The sequence below is a fragment of the Anas platyrhynchos genome, chromosome 1 (assembly GCF_047663525.1).
Source record: "Anas platyrhynchos isolate ZD024472 breed Pekin duck chromosome 1, IASCAAS_PekinDuck_T2T, whole genome shotgun sequence".
NCBI classification, from domain to species: domain Eukaryota; kingdom Metazoa; phylum Chordata; class Aves; order Anseriformes; family Anatidae; genus Anas; species Anas platyrhynchos.
Window position 1 is genome coordinate 89936912 of NC_092587.1, and position 20312 is coordinate 89957223.

Sequence of the window (20312 nt, forward strand, 5' to 3'; positions counted from 1 at the left end):
CCTATAAAAGCAAATAAAACCATCTGAGAGCTTGCTTCCCAAAAGCACAAACGAAACAATTTTGTTTCGGTTACACAGAAGGCTTTAGCCTTTGAAAATCTGTGTCCAGTGCCCCGCCACATCCTTGCAATACTGTTGGTAACAACAGGCAGGCAGCTAGCACAAAGCTGGCTTATTTGATTTTCATCTGTTTCAAGGAACGTGAGAGAAATGGGGTGATGAGGTGACTGGAATTTGAATTAACTGGCTCTTTTCTATTTCTGCCCAAAACCAAAATTATAGCTTGGCCCTGTAAAAGAAAGCATCTTCAGCTGAAGTGCATTCTATTTCTCTCGCCTGCTTAAGCAGACAGATCAACAGCTGGCTGATAATTCATTAATTGGTAACTGACACTTTCAGACCTAAGCCTAAGTGCAGATACAGCAATGAACTTCAAGAATGAAACAAAAAATGAAATGTATTAACCTTTTGTTTTTGTTTGTTTGTTTTGAAATACATTTATCTTGGCAACTTACGTTTTGAGCTATCTGTTCACCTGCTGGACTAGCAAAAACAGTGCTGGGAGAAGATGCTCCGCTCCCACTTACTTTAGGATTTTCGTGGTGTGCTTCAAGTGTATGTGGCCACTTGCGAACATACACAATCCTGATTTTCATTTTAATCCAATGAGCAAAAAGCCATGAACTCTGCCCTACAAAAGGGTGAATACAGCTGTACTTCATTACAGCTAATTTGGCTTCGTCATCAGAATTCCTTTTGCCTTACATTGAAACTGTTTAGTTTTCACCATTTCAAAGATTTTAGAGGGCATGAATGAAAGACCCAGCGCTGCCTCCCAGAGCGCTAGACAAATGAAGCATACCTTAAGAAAATACATTAGCACCATCTATTTGTGACCACCACCTCACTTACAACTTCAAAATTGCTCACAGCAGCGCTTTCGTTTTCCAAATCTGGTGCCATAAGTACCACCAGCCAAGATTTAATCTAATTCAATAATCTAACACTGCAAGTTTTGCTATTTTATATTTTTGTTTTCACTTTGGCTCCCAAACATGGAGAAATATTGCTTGTTTGGCTCAAACCCAAATATAGCTTCAAATGGGAAACATTTAAAAATAGTTCTGTTTCTATGCAGTAGAATAAACAAGAAACACTCCTAGGCCACAACCACAAACCAGGGAATAATTTCGAGTGGAAGGGATTTCTGCTCCCCTTCCTCAATGCCCATCAGATTGGGCTGCTCAGGGCCACATCCAGCTGAGGCTTGAATACCTCTAAAGACACAGTTTCCATATCATCTCTGGGCAAGCTGTTCCAGTATGTATCTTCCTTGGGGTTTAAAAAATATATTCCCGATATCTAACTGGAATTTCCCATGTTCTTGCTTGTGCCCATTGCCTCTTCTCATATTGCTGCGCACTTCTGTGGAAAGTCTCTCTTGGTCTTCTTTGTATCCTCCAGTCAGGTAGCTGTGATCATCCATCTTAGATTGTCTTTCTCCTCACAGGTTACATAAAATACCAGTGCTCCTAGTGGCAGAACCCACATGAATAAATCCTCTGAGTGACGAAAATACATGTAGGTGCCATACAGACCGCACCCTTAAAAGGGGTAAGAAAGCACATCTTATCACAAGTGGGTAAGCTGAAAGCATTATACATGGTTTTGCTGTTTGCAACTGAAATTCCCCAATGAAATGAGCTTTTCAAAAAGGTTATTATGTGAACACTACATATACAAGCCAAGCATTACTTCAGAAAAAGAGGCTGTCAAAATACAGCACTTCTACTTTTCCAAGCACATATCTCTGCAAAAGTAGCCTACCTGCTAAGCTTCCACCCTACACTCACAGGGTCTTTCTGCTCAGACAGTTTACAAAACAGAACAAAAGCAATGCTGTCCTTAGCTACGGACCTACGGCCGTTACATGCAGATCTACTGGAACATCTGTAGGGATGAGTAATCAAAAAAGCTCCAGCAGTCCAATTCCCATCCAAGTCCTAACACTCCCAGCCTCAGTTTCTCTCTCCGCCAGCTTGCTGGTTCTGTTCATTTCAGTGCCATTCAGCTGGTTCGAGGCAGCAACTGAGGAGCAGAAACCATCATTCCATTTGGAAACGCCACCTTTTCACTTTCAGTGACACAGTTTGATACAGAAATGATAGGTATTTCTTCTTTTGACTATGACATTTGAAAGATCAGACAAAGAAAGCTTGTTATTTTAAGCCTTTCTATTAATAGTTATTTTATTGATAACTAGAAACTAGTCATCAATGGCACATTGTTAAGTTGTGAAGGTACAAACTCCCACTAGAAAGTAGATGCGATAGCGTCTTGTCATATAAGCACAACTTGTCCTATAACTTGCAATAATTTAAAAGGGAAAAAAAAAAAAGAAAAAAAAAAAGAGTTCACCCAAGAATGATGCAGGCGATAAAACTTCTATTTAACTCACAATGTCTGGTAAACAGGGGGAGCTGGGTTTCTCCAAAGGAGATCTTAATGTGGAAGAGGAAGCCACCTTATGTCAGCCAACAGCAAATACAGAATTTTAATTTTCTCTGGGAAGTGAGCTAGAACAGGCTGTAGCAAGATAGCTTCAAAGTAAAAAGTGCTTATTCCAATGTAATACTCCATACCGCATTTTGTAGCTCCTCAATGATGAGAGAAGTCTTTTCGGCCAGTACAATCACAATACAAACGCTTGGTCCTTCTGCTTGTTTTCAGAAATTGCATTTAACAGCCTGGAGTTGTCAGGTGGATGTTCTGTCATCAGTTGTCTTGAGATACAAGAATAATCTGTTGAAATGTTCAATTCACTCCTTGCCTAACTCCTAATAAAGATGCTTTTGGGAAGTTTTAAATATGTTTCTTCCTGTCTATGCCTGTAAAAATACTTTTTATTTGAAAGATAGCAAATTTTTAGGCAGATCAATGTTCTCAACAGCCTGCGCACAGCAAATAATACAGCATAAAATGTAATTTCCCCCCTAAATTACTTCCTGTCACAGGGAAATTTTGGCATCATGGAAACTTGCCACAAAAGGAGGATAAGTACCTTAAATATCTAGTAGAGAAAAAAACTTGTTTTTTTTCCCCTGTATAGGACGTTCCTCAAAAATGTAACACGATAATTTATAATTACACTCTAGATGTGTCCAGACGTAAGTTATCAAAGTGATTAAAGGTAACAGAATTGTCACGCCATGTGGACTGACATTCAGAGAGGGACGCTGAGAAGTGGAGTAATACTTCCTATTCCAGAATACTTCTGGTCACCGAGGGCAGTAATTCAGTCAGTGCCAAAGATTTCCAAAGGACGAGATGCGCTGTGAGGGCCCAGGGTCAGCCCTATCCCTTTCAGTGCCTTTTCTCACAACAGTCTTTCATCATTACTGCAACTTTTTCCTTCGGTTAGAATATATATTTTGTTATCCTAATGCTAATCTGAATCACGCTGTTTTTCACAGATACAAACTGAAGAGGCACTTCTCCGAGAAGCAGAAGGAAGCTTGGCAAATTTGTCCTCTTGAAGTGTACTCCTTCCACCCTGTCTCGTGACAGCACTTATATCACATAGCTATATCACTTCTTAAAAGCTTTGCCAGTTCCTCTCCAGTGATGACTAGAGTTCAAAGCTGAGATAATTCACTGTAGCTCACTAATACTATAAGATCAGTGAAGACAAAGCAGACATAAAGGTACAGTTGTCAGCAATTTCAAGGTCTATCCATCTAAATATACATTTTTACAAATGCCATTTTTCTCATCTCTTTTTGGACCACTCAAGCACTTTGTTGAAGTTCCTTTTCACTATATTGTTTACAAGGCTCGTTACGCATTTTAGTTTAAAATTATTTTTATTCAACTACATCTAGTAACTATCCTTATTTTTGAGGTACAAAGCTCAGAAGAGTCTGGATTTAAATTTGGGATGCTGCTCCAGTGATGCAAACCCCATTTCTAGCTTTCACTCTGCAGCCCATTCATTTCCCAAGATCTGTTAAAAACATATGGCAAACAAAATTGAAAACAAACAAGAAAACTGTTGTTTGAGAATAACCAAGCCTGCTACTCTGGTGGAAATAGGAATAGGAGTTAAACTTGCGAAAAATTCCTTGGACAGAGGCCTGACAACCTGTCTCTGACTTGTCATGATACTGCCTAATTTTTCTTTTCATTCTTAGGAAATTCCACTCATTTAATTTCTCAATCTGTAAACTTGTGTCTAAAGGTAAACAAACATGCATGTGCTAAACATTTAGCTTCAATAAAATTCAACATTGGATGATTCAACATTTCTAAAGGTTAAGTACAGAACGAAACCTATCTATCATTTTCAGCAGACAATGCCCCCTGAAAGTCCTTCAAGTTGAACTATTTTCAACAGGCATTACTTTTTGAAACAACTGCATACAAAACACAAAACTTAAAAGGGCACTATTTGTCCATGAAAAACCACCACCAAGAACTCCTTCTTAATGAAACAATCTCAAACCCTTATTTCAATTTGGATTATGGATCACGTATTTGTGCTGAGAGAGCTTGATTTGGACCTGATAAAATTATCATCTCCAAAGCACTGTTCCCCTGGCTTTACTCTCAGAACTAGATGTTTATTGTTGTTTTTTTCCAGACTGGCCTGGCATGTCTGTTTCTGGGCTGATGCAACTCCACCTAGACAGAGCTGACGAGACAGTGCCTGCATCTTGCCCAAAAGAGCTGGTCCCTCCAATCCTGGCTCCCCTCCTGTCCATGGAAATATGTCCAAGGCACCTCCACCCAGGCTGGGCCACGAAGAAAACTCCATATTGGCCAAAGAACCTGACAGAATCAGCATAAAGATATTCAACAGAGGAACGCAGAAGACTGCTGGGAGGAAGAAAAGCCTCACAAGTGTTCTAGGTCTAACTCCTTTTTAAGCCTTCAAGAGCTAATGCAAATACCAAAAGATAGATGCAGTCTTCAGACATGGCTGCTTATGAGGCAGTCATATTTTAGAGCCAGTCAGCTGAATAAAAACATGGATTTTGTCTAACAGGTACTCCAGAGGGATTGCTCAACAAGACATTAAGAGTTTACAGAGTGAGGAACTCGGATGTTGTTGGTCTCGCCCTGCCCACAAGTTAGAAGCAGACTGAAGTCCACAGTCATTCATGCTGTTAACCTTAGTGCAACACATTTCTTAAGAACCTGTTCATCAGCGGGCAGTGCTTGGCATTGCCGCTGGCATTAGTTATTCAGTGGCAGGCAATGTTTACCATTACCAATCCCTTAACACTTGTCAATGCATTTTTGAAGAATCAAAATCCAAAGGGTTAGTGAAAACAGTATTTGGACTGTAAGTGCACTTGCTTCTGAGAGAAGAGTGAAGATCGATGATACTTTGCAACCCATGCTGTCATCATGCATTACTGAACGCACTGAGAACCTGCTGCATAGATTGATGGGTACTCAGATTGCAGGTTCCCACATTGCGGCAGTCACTTTCAAGTCTGTTCTTTATGTGTGATCACTTTGTATTACATCAGAATATATAATTTTGTTTTTTTTTTCAACACCTTTTGGGTTGATTTGCTGTGTGTCTACTCATTTGGGGATCTCTTAAAACACTTGGGGAGCTCAGGAGTCAGATTTTAAAAAGGACTATGAAACAACTGATGGTTAGAAATTATCCTTTCCCCTGTGTTAGAATACAGCAACTCGGATTTAACAAGGAAAAAAGAAGTCTTAAATGAATATTTGCATGTTTTCCATATTTGTAGAAAAAAATAGGTAGTCCTATACCAAAATTCTCTTTCTATGTTAAATATTATCTTACTTGGCACACTCCAAACAGTTTAAACAGCAAGTCTTTGGCTCACTTTTCTGTCACACTGGCTTAATAGATAGTTTCAAAGCTTTTTCTCATAGATTCATTTTACCTCCTCTCATTCATCAGATAGTTATTTTTCTAAAGGCAAAACTAGTGTTTAGGCAGCTAGCAGTGTTTGCAAAATACACAGAGGGAATTTGACATCAGTATGTATTGACAACTCTCAAGACATAAACTCACCTATGAGTATCAGAATCAACAAATCTAGGTGTGTTTCAAGACTGTTGCCTTTTCCATCTGAAGACTTGATACCCAGTCCTTTTATGCACTCGTCCTCACTTCTAAACCGATCTCTTATCACTGATTAGCCAGTGCAAATGAACCATTTCTTTTGCACAGGGCACTCTAATCCGAATCTACACGACAAGATCTAGAGAAAAAAAGCAAATTCAATGACTAGAAGTCTAGAGTATGTGACCCAGGGGAAAAAAAAAAAAAAAAAAGCCTGAGCAAATAGGAGTTGTCTCACTTAGAAGAAAAGAATGTAAATAGAATGATGATGCATACATACAAGCATGTAAAGAAACAAACAAAAAGCCCGGGGAAAGCAGTATGAAAAGTTTCTGGTTCATACCTGTAAAAAACAGAAGTAATCGGCATAAACCATAGCAAGAAAGAAAGTTGAGAAACAAACACTGTGAAGCTCTAGAACAATCTCAGGAATAAGCACAAGGGGGACAAAGAGATTTCATTAAGGCCTTTTCAGACACGTTTCTTTGTAGGAACTAGTAATTTTCCACTTAAAGGCTATGTTTTTTTCTCCTGTACCCCTAAGTATATATCATAAACCCTCAAGAAGTGCTGCCCTCCCCAGTGCTATGCTTGAATTTCAGTATCTTACTTCCTCTCTCTCACATGTGGATATTGAAAATCCAATAAAACACAATATTTTGAATAAATAGACAAGCATAAGAGAAGAACTGCCAGGAAGAGAAAAATATTACACTGCAATTGCTTGAGGAATGGCAAAAAAGAGCATCCAAGAAGAAATGAACTGTTCAGCCTAACCTCAATTGCCAGGAGGATATGGAACAAATGGTCACACCTCAGCACACAAAGAACACGAGGAGATTCAAAACAGACAGCTCAAATTTACCATGCCCAGACTGTCTGACCAATCCTGCTGCCTCCTGTTATGCGATTACTGGCTTTGTGTACCAGGGGAAAGTAGGGGATGTCATTTACTTTGACTTGGCAAAGCTTTTGACACAATCTCCACAAGAATCCTTCCAGCCAAAGGGGAGAAATGAAGGCTAGACAGGCAGAGGATAAGGTAGATGGAAAACTGGGCTCAAAGAATAGCAGCCAGTGGTTAAAAGTCAAAAGTCCCCCCGTCAACAGCCTTTCTGGTTCTCAAGAGATATCCACAGCAGTTCCTAAATTCATTCCAGTGGAGGAGAATGTTTTGCGATTTGTGTACACTTGGCAAAGAACTTGGGTTGGCAAATAAAAGATGAGTTGCACATAACCATCTGTTTCCAAATTGACTTCCCTTAAGGGAGATAAATTAGTTTGAGACACCCATTCAGAAACTGGTGCCCATCAAGCTACATTCCTCAATCAGCTTTAGAGGACAGCAGTGCAACTGGTCAGACACTGCTGCATGCCTGATGCGTCTGTGAGCTCCAACATTTTGTTCCCTGCCCAGGTTTGATATTTCAGTAAACGTACCTTTGCCCACCTCTCAAAAAACACAGTCCAGTCTCTAGTCTTTGTCATAGGTTCATAGGAGAATGAATAAAAATGATCCAAAATAAGATTTATTTGAACAGAAGCAAATACCTCATTAGAAAGAAATGTAATAACCTATTTGTAGTAGAAACATCTAGAAGCAGAGAAGTGCAATCTACCTGTCACATTGAAATTGCATATCTAGGGACTAGATCCATGGCAGCAGGAGACATTTAACAATTCTTGAATGTATGCAATCTTATCAAAATATGCATCGGACTTTACTACTGTCCAATGGGATTTCATTCCAAGTTGTAAATCCCTCATTATGCTGTGTATAGCTGAAATAAACCTCTCTAAAATAACATGTAGCAAATGATGAAAATGGAAAAAGGTATCCTATGTTCTCTGAAGTCATGATGGCTTTTTACTTCCAATATTGCAACCATCACATGATCAAAGTATCTGAATTCTCTGCTCAAAATCTTCTCCAACATCCAAGATACACAGGACTTCAAATAGTACAAGTATTAGCAGCTTTGGATATGCACTTGGCAATGACATTTGCACTACTCTGTGTTTTAACTTTGGAGCAAGTTCCCTACTTTTCAGAGGCAGGCAGCTGATAAAGCAATTAAATATACGAAGCACACATCAAGATTTCCGGTGTTGCTGTACGTCACATGCTAAACTCAGAAAAAAGACTCAAATTTTATCAGTTACCAAAACCAGTAACCAAATATGAAATGCTATTATACTGTAAGAGCTGTAATTTGGTCTTGTCCATGCTTTCCAGTCTATCAGCAAAGCTTTTACCTGTTTATTCCCTTTCAATTTAGAAAGTTATAGACACAAACAAACACGCAATAAAATAAAATAAATTTGCTCAGTATTTCCAGCAGAGCAGTCATAATGAAGTGCTTTCACGTCTGCTCTTGGTCTCCAAACTGAACATTCTCACACATGTCATAGACACTAGCTGGATACAGCTGAGTCCTATAAGGACCGATTCCAACTGCATACAGTTTTTTCCAGCTGGAAAATGTATCTCATCTTGCACCACTGGATGAAATGAATCTTAGGACCGATGACCTGCCTTCTTACTTTAAAATCAGGCAACATATTAAGAAAAATCACAGGTGACCCCTTTTGACATATATTGACACGCAGTCTGAGCTTGCAGATATCACAGGAAAGCTTTTAAAGAATTCAAGTAAATGCCAACAGAAAGAAGAAACAGATTTCCACTAAGTCCTTGTGTCTGGAGATAGAAATCGCTATTGAGAGAAATATTTAACTATCTTAGGAAGCGATATCAAATTCCAAAACTTGGCAGAAATACCTTATTTAGCACTGTGAACACCTTGTGAAGCAAAGGCATTGTTAACTAGGCTTAAGAAAACCAAAATATGAAGTAAAGTTAAGTAGTTCTACATCCATGGATTAGAGGGAAAAATGGAAACAAATACATTTATAATAACTTTATGACCAAAACAAATAAAACCAAACCCAACTATGTGCATGACTAAGGGTGAAATACAATGACCAATCCAAAACACTGTATTTTTTTTTCCTTATTTTTGCTACTAAGAAACTGTTTCACCTATTCTCTCACCAATTTTCCTTCCTACAGAGGATATGTTAGACAATATGGAATTGACCTTCTTTGACTGTATTTCCAAATCCTAAACCTCTTTCATCACCAGCTCCTTTGTCACCACGCTGCCTTTCATGTAAGAGAGCAATGACAGCAGCGAGGAATACTCCCTACTACTAACCCATCTTTATATGTCCATATTTACTTATTTTTTCACTTTTTTTTTTAATTAATTCTCCACCTGATGTTTTATTGAAAGTATAAAAAATGGCATTGAAGAAAACACTAAGAGCTGCACAAAAAGAAGGTTTATGCTAATTTTGGGGCAGGATAAGGGCATGCATGCATATGCCCAGAACCATCAGCTAGGCAATTAGTGCATGACTGACTGTGCATTTTTGCTTGTACTTCACTCAGAAATGTATCCAATTGTTTGTGGCAAATTTATGGTATGTAGGAATTTATGTTTCTTTCATCACTGGTCTTGTAACCCAGTGTGCAGTACATTACATTAATTCCTGAGGAATGTTCTCTGATTTAAGAGTATATGAAGTACATACATATTGCTTCATGACTTCACAGCATGTGAGTTTAAAGTATGAGATGATCTTTCCCAGGCCACTTCTGTTTGACAGCTCACACTTTTTTTACACACTACAAAAGCAAATTCAAAAAATACAAAGAATAATTAAAAATGACAACAACAAATGCAGAAAAGCCAGATCAAAGGGAAAAAAAAAAAAAAACAAAAAAACATTCACAGTGCCTGAGATTTCTACACTGAAGTAGGGTACAACTAACAGATCTATCTACTTCCTTTGAAGTAGGTTGCTTGAGAATCTATAATTCTTCCACAGCTGTAATACTATGAGTGACATTATATCCCCTTCAAGTAACTATAGTAGTAGCATTTGACATTCCTTGCAAATTTCTGGAAAGGGAGCACAATAAACATCCAATACGTTATTTAGAAACTTTGCTTTCTAAGAACTCATGATTGTACATTAACAATATCCTAATGCTTTTACCAACTATTTGACCATGCAACTAGAACTAGGGAGTAAAGGAGGATTGGGAAAAGCCTGGAAGATTAAAACAATTTTTAATGCCATATATTTACCAAAAGTGAACTAGCTCTCACAATTGTGTGGGGATGTGTACGTACACGTGCATATGCATGCACACCGCGGTGTGTGTGATAGTTTGCGTGAAATTACCCTCACAACTTCGCATCTTGCTTATTTGTGTGCAGGTGTGTTGTAAGTAAGAATCTTCCACTGGAGAAAAAAAAAATCACAAAACCTGTCCAAAATTTAAAACAAGTTATTTAGTGTGAAAAAGTTTGCATAATTGACGTTTCAATCCTAAAAAAAAGTAACCTTATTTATGATGTTTAATGTAAAGAGTTGATATAGAGACATTAAAAGCTGTATTGTTACTACCACTACCAAATGAGTCACAGTAAATTCATCACCTACTACACGTACTAAGGAGAACTGAGTAACTGATGTAAGCAGGAAGACATTTTTAATAGAGTTGCCAGATTTTACCTTCCCCAGAATTCAAAGAACAAGCAGGAAGAAATGCTGAAGAGAAGCAAAATTTGTGTTTGTAACTTCGTTGAAGCTAACAATACAGAATGCTACCAGTGAGGAGCTATTTCATGGCCAAGTTCACAACAGCAAGTGCCTGTTAATAAGCTTTATGACCAAGGAAGGAGACCTACTGATTCCAGCAGAACATGCAATATCCTCCTATTTACCGAAGACAGCCTAAAGGAATTGCTGGTTCCCAAACCTGCATGAAGCCATTTCTCTAACCCCACAACACGCACAAGCATACACTGTGCTATAAATAAAGAACTGTGCAGTGCCACTTAATCCACCCACCTCAGTGTTCGTGTGAGCCAGCGGTAATGGAACCTGGCCAAAACATCCAGGTCAGACAATATGGTTTTCTTCCTGTCACTGGCATCCCACAGCTCAAATTCCTACTGTCTTTCAGACCATTGCACCCAATCCTTTATTTTCAGCGTATGCTTGTGCATGTTGTGCAGACACAGTGAGATTGAAAAAGAGAACTGATAAGTGATAAGGCCTGAAGTCTTGCATTTTTTTGGCTGCGTTTTTCTTGCTCATGTATAGGCTTGAAGTGTGGTAATGAGGGAATCGTTTCAAAGTCAGAAAACAACCTCCTGGGACATTTCAGTTTTACGTATTTGTGTTTTTGAACCAAGCACAACTTTGTGTGTTCTAAAATGTTTCCAGACTTTTACATCATAGAAAGAAAAATTAACGTGAATAATAAATAAAAAGCAGAGGCAAGGAGCTGACAAAAGGAAAAAAGATTTTCCCTATGTAAGTTCAAAACTGATGTTATCCCACACACGCTGCCAGTCCTCTAAAATTGGCTGGGTTTCCAAAGTATTAATTATGTAAACTCATATCAAGCACTCTGCAGCCATTTATAGATTCATAAACCAATGTCACAACTGCTGCTGATAGGAAAAAAAATATCGCAAACTCTTACTGCTTTACTGAGTTATGCTTTTCCTAAGCAGGTCTGAAGAATAATGCAAAACCTTTCTGCAAAACAAAAATGCAGAAATAACTCTACAATTTCCTTCCCACTTTGAGAATCCATTTTGCCATTGACTCCCCAGCTTGAATGATAGCACTGAATTACAATCCCTTATTAGGTACGGTCAGGAAAATTATTGTGTTAGCACAACACAAATAAATAAATAAATCCCACCTGTACATGTAGATATTTCTTTATGTTGGGTTTCATTCAAGTAGATTTCGTCATGTGGTACCCTGCTGCCTTGACACATTTGTTCAAGGTCAAGAAAAAACAATTGATTCACTTGCCCCATTTATTTTTCTTCCAGAAAATGATCTGGATAACATTCAATCATTACAGTGAAGGATTTCAGCAGCAACTCTGAAGCAATTTACAAAACAGAGGTTAAATTTTCTCTGCCAAGCTCTGTGCAGCAGCCCCCTGCAGCCAGTGCTCCCCTCTGGGTTGGCAGACTAACTCGCTCCAATAAAAATGCATGCCTTACCTCCCTGCCTTTAGCATAGCTAGCATCTGCAATAGCTACTGCCCAAGTATTATCCATGTTTTATTCATTATTCTAAGCAAGTTTTGATTACATGCCTTTGGTTAGGCAATGAGTGCAAAAACCTTTACTTCTGGTGGCCAAAATGCAATTACTACTTCATCAATGGCTGAAATTCACTTGATGGTTCAAAACTTGGCCTGCTTTTTCTTCACCTTGACACATCTCATGCTGGCTTGCTTGAGTGGGGAGGCCAAGGGTTGATTTGGCCAAGCTGTGAAGACAAACAGTCAGTACCTTTTGAGGGAGAGCAGTGCCAGGCAAGTTGGCCCAATCCCTTCCTACACAAAGGTGTGATTCATGCCAGTAGTCATTTTTAAGAACATGATCCTCAAAGCAAAGTAAGACAAATAACAATTTCATAAAGCAATGTCACATAACGTACATGTGGGCCTATATTGCAGAAAACCTAGGTTCAAACCAAGAGCATTTGAACGAAGGCCTTTCACTACAGACTGGACTCTTTTCCTAATGGCAACCCACTTCAGGCTGCTGCCTTTCCACAACATCCGTACCTATCCCTCTGCACATGCATCTTAACGTGACACAGCTGCACAGCCCATGCCAGCGAGCGAGTCCCCGGCCACCTCCTGCAGAAGGCAGCTGCTGAGAGCATTCCGCACCCACAGACATGTTCAGCTCAACACCAGTCAAGTCTGCACTTGAATTTCCCCAAGGAAAAGAAATCCACTAGGAGCTGCATGAACAGTTCCGACTTCAGCAGGTTACTGCTAGCTGTTTTCTGCCCCTGGAGCAGCCAGCCTTCTGTTTGCACATGCAATGTGCAGCACACACCTGGGAAGCCCAGACCCTCCAGAGAAGCAGCAGACCCACTGACCACTCACAGCACCACCGCTCACTGGGCATGCAGCCCGATAAACACCTCTGCTGCCTCCACAGACAGGAGCTCTGGCCAAACAGCAGCAGTAGGATTTCACTTACAGCCCTCCCTCAAGTGAGTTAGGTAGCTTGACTTGCTGGAATGGCTACATGATACCAATTAGTATGTGAAAAATACACTGAAAATTAATATTTAGAAAGAGATACTTGGGAATGCGATAATTCAAGTGAAGAGGTGGAGGATTAGACAGATTACCCAGCCCTGAGATCATTTTAGAGACATTCACATGTTCTGGAATTTAATCCTGGCAGAATCCACCCGCATGCATCACTGTCACACCACTGCTTGCTCCAGCATAGAAATGGAAATCTGGAATTACAGATTATCTTTGAACTTGGACGCCTGCCACTCAGTACAAGGTTTTGATATATTGTCATGCGATCCCGGGACACAACTGGTCTGTCTGATAAGGTAACTGATTAAATGGTCTGCTAAAATGCCAGGATTCCTATGGGTTGTTTTCATTTTCAGCAAAGGAGGAGCCAAATTTGCCATGATATATTTACTGACTGAAATCCCTAACCGCTCAGTTATACCACATAAAGAATCCCTTTGGGACTTCTCAATAGGATTTCACTGTCACGATGAGCCATTCAATGTAAGAGAAGTATTTCACACAAACCTGCTCACATGAGCACGTTCATCACTAGAAAGCGAATCTGGCTAGATCATTCCCCTGCAGGGTATGAAATTATGAAATTGATTCCACTGGTCTCTATAGATAGAGCAGCAGGGACTCTGGAGCCTCAGCTCAGCAGTTTGTGACTCGAAGAAAGCAAAAGAGCTCAGTGCAATTTAAGCTTGCTGAGCAGGGAAGACTAGAGCTCTTAACAGAATACTACCACTCATTTTAAAAGCACCTAAAGATCACAATATTTTGGATTTATCTTTACAGACATTAAAAAAAAAAAAAAAAAAGTTCCATAGTTCTGGCTCTCCTTAATAAATATGTTTTTTAAAGGTTAAAGGACTGTGTATTTTGAAAAATAGTCCCCAAAAAGATGTTTTGTAAACTATGGACAAAGAAACACACAAAACCACATGTCATTTCACTCCTTTTGAGATATGTTGATACAACAGCTTCATTATCTGCTCGAACAAGCAAATTTCAGGAGATGTTTTTCTGTGTTACAATCTCTGTTTTTCTAGCCTACAGCTACCAGAGGGGTGCTGTTAAGCTGGGGACCAGGGGACAAAAAAGCGTAATGATTAACTTGGCTGTTTCAGTATAGTGACTAGGATACATTTTAATAACTCAACATTGTTTTAACTGCTTGACACCAGTAAGTGAAAACACATGCCTCGTTTAACCTCTGGTTAGGAAGAAGTATTACATAACGTAGCACAGCCAACAAATTTAGCAATGAATAAAATTTCCCCATTCCTTTCACAAATGTCAATGGTAAGTTCAGAAGGACACTGTAAATACAGTGTTCACTCTCAAGCGGATGTCAGTTATAATTACCATAAAAGCAAACCTTTGAAAATATTGCAGATAACCACCAGCTAACATTCCTGTATACTTACCAAACAAAAAAGTTAGATAGAGTGAAACTATTATTTTTCCTCTCTTATCCCCACAGCTGACAACTGCAGAAACAAGACAGTTTTGGATCTGGTTTTCCCTACATCAGTCTGTAAGTCGGGCCTTTTCACAGTCCCACAAGGAACATCAAGTCTGTATTCTTTTTCTCCTGAGAAGGCAGCAACAAAGAGGAAGGTGAATTCAGGTTTCCTGAGTGTTTCCTGGAAAGCAGAACAGGACAGACCTGACTCCTGGAAAGTCCAACAAGGATGGCCTGAATTCCAGTCTACCTAGTGACTAATGCAAACAGTTGGTAAACCACAGAGGCCAGAAACATGGCAATAAAATAAATGCAAAACAAAACAAAACAAAAAAATCACTCTTCTTTTTTTGAAAATGTATAAAGTTGGAAGTTTATAATAAGGAAATGGCCTCAAATTCTTTTCAGCTTTAACAAAGGAAAACAGCACATGAAGATATACAAAACCTATCTGAAAGAGAGATTATTGTGAAAAAGTGCATTTCTATGCACATCTATGTTGTAACTGGAAAGTCAACTGGCAAAATCAAAATGATGAAATGTTGTTTTACCAAACACTGAGAACTTGGTCCACAACTGTTGCCTTCAACAGCATCTGTATCAGGTCCAGCTGGAAAGATGCCAGTGAAACAGTTTACAAAGCAGTACAGTCTTGTGAATTATGTACTGTAACTTGTTCCTTTGTGATTCTGTGACTTTGCTTTTTCATCTTCCTCTCAGATTCAGGATGCTCTGCTTACTAATTCATCCTCTAAAGACAAGACTTTTTCTCTGTACTCAATTCCTGTCTAGAAAGACCATGCTACCTTCATCAAGGATGGAACATTGCTGTTCAATGGAATCATAAAGATTAGAGGAAGTATGACAAATTGTAACTCCTACACCTATGCACCACCACTGTTTCCTCCTATGAAGCATTTCCATCATTAAAATATTTCATGTATGACAGTGTTGAACTGAAGCTTTATATGTTGGATGGCATGGCATACTGGCACAATGGAAGACAGAACATCAAGTCAAAATGCCTGAGTCCCTCTTCTTTCTGACGAAACACAAAACTCTAGAAGCTGGACATAGCTGAAGGGACAGTGGCTCCAATACTTGATAAAAGAAGACCCCTTCACAGCAAAATGCAATAACCACTAAACTTCCCTTTGCAATTAAATTGACTTCACTTACATCTGTGAAATGTAAAAAATGGTGTTCACCTGTACACAGGCACTGTAATAGGACCAGATATAAGTAGAGGCTTTTCTTCTATATTAGCAAACCTATTGCAATGAAGGATATACATAGGAACGGCATAAAGTTTCCATGAGAAAATGAAACTGATACTTCCCTGATTCTGACTAAGGTATGTAGTGTTCCCATACTATGCCTACAACACTGCCTGAACTTTTTTTTGAAGTCAAAATAGTTAACGAAAAAAATCATTGATAAAGAACATTTGAGAACAACTACACTTTCTCTGCCATTCTAGTCACACACTTGTGGAGGGGAAAGCAAAAAAATATATATACTGGTAAAGCGAGCCACGTGTGTTCCAGCCTCCTGAAGAGCGTATTTGCACACAATCTGTCCAGTAGATCCGGAAGTCACTGGTATCTGAATGGTGTACTGGCCCTGTTCCTTTGCAGCTGCATGAAGCAAGACGTCCCTTCTACCCTGTATCACTGCAAGGGAATCTCAGTCCATGAGACCAGAGATCAGTGTGTTTCAGCTCCTGTAGGGAAGACCTGAGCACAAGGATTCCAAAGTAATAAGGAGAAAAGGTTTACATTGAGAACCTGTTCACATGAACACATTCATCACTAGAAAGCAAATTTGGCCAGATCATTCTCCCTCAAGTTATGAAATTGATTCCACTGGTCTCTATAGATAGAGCAGCAGGGAATCTGGAGCCTTAGCTCAGCAGTTTGTGACTTGAAGAGAGTAGAAGAGCTCAGTGTAATTTAAGCTTGCTTAGCAGGGCAGACTAGTCTTCTTAACAGAATACTATCACTCATTTTAAAAGCACCTAAAGGTCAAAATATATTATTTGTTTAGAAGAACATTCTGTGCTCCCTGTCAAACAGGAGAATGCTGTACTAAAAGACTGTGCTTTGAATGTTTCCAGACAGACAACAGGTAGGTACTAATATAGCTTTTTTCTTTTAGTGCAGTCCAATGTAAATAACAACCTGAGAGGCAGCTGCAAAGAATTGAATCAGACTGATGTTTCAACAATGCAATGGGAGAATCTTAAAAATATAATTTAACTGACAAGAAATTAAGTTTCCCCCTGCAGCTTTATGCTTTTGGCAACTTCACTTCTGCAATGAGATTTTAGGACAGGAGAAAAAGCATCCCAGAGTTCATCTCCCACTGACTACAGTAGATCAGTAGCTTTGAACTTCACACTCACAATAAAGGTACAGCCATCACTCTCTGGTAGTGAGCAGGGAGTTGAGATAAATCATTTAAAAAGAGCAGTACTAGAGAAGATTTTTCCTTTAAAAAAGGCCACGCACACAAGGTTTTTCTCTGTTCAGTATAATCCTCTGCTATGAAAACTGCTAGAATAGTTTACTTATAGATGGCTTTTTTGATAAAACTGTCTTGTGGTCTATTCAACTTGAACAACAAACGTGCAGCAATTGCTCACAAACTACATCAGCAGCATGCAGAAAATTCCACATTGACTTCAGAAGATGAGCTTAAAATAAATAAATAGGAAGACACTTTCAAAAGAACATCAGGAAAAAAAAAATCTATTAAAGAAGCTTCAGGGTGGGGGTGGGGGAGCAAAGAGGTGGAGCATGAAAATCACCTCTCCTCCCCAAAATATTTTTAGGTTCCCCACCTATGAAACTCATAGGAAGCCCTCAAAGTCCTGATTTCTTTATACACATTGTCACAAGAAACTACATCACAGCTTCCTTTCTAAGCGTTACTGGTTTTAGCAGATTGCAGATGTGAAATCCATTACAAAGCACACTGGACTCAGGCAAGCACTTCTACAAAGCAAGAGCAATACGTGCAGTACAGAAACAGTTGTGAAAGTGCTGTTTTAATGCCAAGGTACTGCAAAGTGGTTTACAATCTAGATACAGAAATATTATTTTCATTTCATGCTAGGAGTGTTCTTCCTGCAGCAATAAAATACTCCTAAAATGCCAATGGCACGTTAACAAGGAAGATAAAAGATCCCTATCAATGCTAAAGAACTATTTCCAAACTCCAGGAGAAACGAATAGTTCAATATTCACACAGGTCTGAGGGGATTCTCTTCTTCTTGTGGAAAGAACAGTTTAAAAAGTAATTGCTTTTAATAAACCGTACTTTTCTCCCTCAAAATGCATGCAACCTGACCTATAAAAGACAATTCCTATTCAAATGCTAACGATGGATATAAATGGAAAGCATAGAAGTTATTTCAAGACAGAACTGAAATCATCTGCCAGCAACAGAGAGTGCTTTTTTAAGTCACATTTTCTTCAAGATCCTGCACCACAGACCTGCACAGCACTGTCCAAATCATGATAAAATCATTACGTAGAGTTATGTTGTTTCACAGTACTTCTCACTGGAGTCACAAGACACAGCGGAAACATTTGTGATTCTTTAATTCAAGAGCTTTAAAGTTATTCTCTGGTACCTGGACCTTGCCCTGTTGGCTGATCTTCTTTTATCTTTTCGATCATCTTTATCTTGCCTATCATGTTGAAAGCGAATTTCCATGGCAAAAAACAAGCATGAAAAACAAACCAAGAAAAAACCCCACAACAGAAGAAAAACAAACAAAACCCCAGAAAGTTGTCATAGCTACTTGCCTCTTGGCAATTTCTGAGCATTTCCCAGGTTTACTGCAATATATCCACAGAAAAGGAGAAAGACCAATCTTGCCATCATGGTTAGAAACCCAAGCTCGCCCTGTGAATGGCTCTGACAGGTATCACACAAAAGTGCTGCAGCTGCATTTAAGGGAACTGTTCTCTCTGTGACAAGAGGCAGCAACACTTTGACACAAGCGTAGTTTACACAGTGGGAGGAGACAGGATGACATCATTCACTCCCACTGGAAAAGGAGAATTAGCATTAAAAAAATAAAAAGATTATCAGGCTCCCCCCACAATAAGCTTCTGGGTTTTGTTCCAACGTCCTTCCACCTCACAGGATAGCAGATTCATGTCTGATCACTTCAATTTCATGCAAGTAAAACCAGGCATATCAAAACCTCTATTAACTGCAAACAGATCCAAGAGGTATTTTCACTGTTTTATCCAAGAAAGCTGGACTTCACATACAAAATTAAAATTCCCAGCACTCAGAAGACTGCTTGCTATGCTGAACTCAACAGTTCTGCAATCTCAAGATTTTAGATTTTGCTCAAGATTTATTTGGGCTAGATGTGGTTTCCTTTCACATAAAATAAGTCCTAGTTGCATTTAAAACAACATTATAAACAGGCAAAATACGTATTTATGCAGTAAAAGATTTGTGTTTTCAAACCTAAATGCTATTTTTTTACATTTGGTTTTGTCAAGTTCAGAGTTTTAGATTTTCCTCTTTGTACATGTCTGGTGAACCAATGGGCACAATGCTCAATGAAAACAAAAAGGCAACGTATCTCTTTCCAGGGGCTCCACCCTCTCACCAACTGCCTAATTGTAAATGAAAAAGAAATTCCATTAGTTAATTGCACTAAAATCTGCTTCACTCCACAATGAGCCAACTAAGCACAAAATGTGTCCTGCTCACAATTGAAAGGGTGGAAAGGAAAGGGTGGAGCAAAAGAAAAAGGTTACAATTGGATAAGGAAGAATTTAGTCTCTAAATATGGGAAAATATCACTAAAGAGATGATACCTATTAAAATAAACGGCAATCTCCCTCTCTGGTCCCCTGTCATTTGCCCTCCCCACCAACGCCAGAAGAAAACCTTTTCCTGATTTACTAATTCCAATGTGGGAATAGTGAGATGTAAGCAAACAGCCAGACCCCTACCAAAACCTCCAGACTCAATTAACTCGAGGATCTTTGGGAAGATTCGGACCCTGAAAGCGGGTTGTTCTACAGGAACACTAAGAACAGATAAACACAACAGCTACAATTTGGATGATGGAAAGATGCTGAAAAGGCCATGAAGATGGATAGGAATGTCCCAAAACACTGACCACACCTGATGGTCAAGCAGTTGCAAATGACAGAAAGCTGGATACACAAAACAAATATGCCAGTTTTTTCCTTTTTTTTTTTTTTGGACAAAATACTATTTTGAAAAATACTCCATGAAACACATGCTGTTTTTCCCTCTTCAAAATTAAAAATAAGAAATGAATCATTTGATGGAATAGTCTCTTAAGAGAAGTAATGGGAAAATTAATTCTTGGTCACACACTGCTGTCTTTGTATCACTGTAATGTGGATTCTAGCGGACCGCCTTACGGGCAACTCATTCTCCTTTTCCAGTTCACAGAACACCTTTCAACAAAGTATACAAAGGTCATTTCCTATTCAGGAAAGTCTCAGTGAAATATACCAGTTATTTGGCTACCTAACAAGTAGATTGTATTCCCTCTCACAGAAATAAATATA

At 39.0% G+C, this 20312-nt stretch overlaps 1 protein-coding gene across 42 annotated transcripts in view; it reads right to left on the reverse strand.

Moving 5' to 3' along the window:
* The window catches only part of LOC101801420 (target of Nesh-SH3), a 154056-nt gene extending 135300 nt beyond the window's left edge, over positions 1-18756 (reverse strand). For 27 of the 42 annotated variants that reach the window (XM_072023509.1, XM_072023578.1, XM_072023513.1 and 24 more), the window contains exon 1: positions 18549-18755. In XM_072023509.1, coding sequence (XP_071879610.1) covers positions 18549-18627 — 79 coding nt within the window. In that variant the 5' untranslated portion in view covers positions 18628-18755. Of the gene's footprint in view, positions 1-18548 lie in introns of all 42 variants that reach the window. The other 15 variants (XM_072023625.1, XM_072023616.1, XM_072023602.1 and 12 more) reach the window with 2 other exon arrangements.
* Between the last annotated feature and the right edge of the window lie 1556 nt (positions 18757-20312).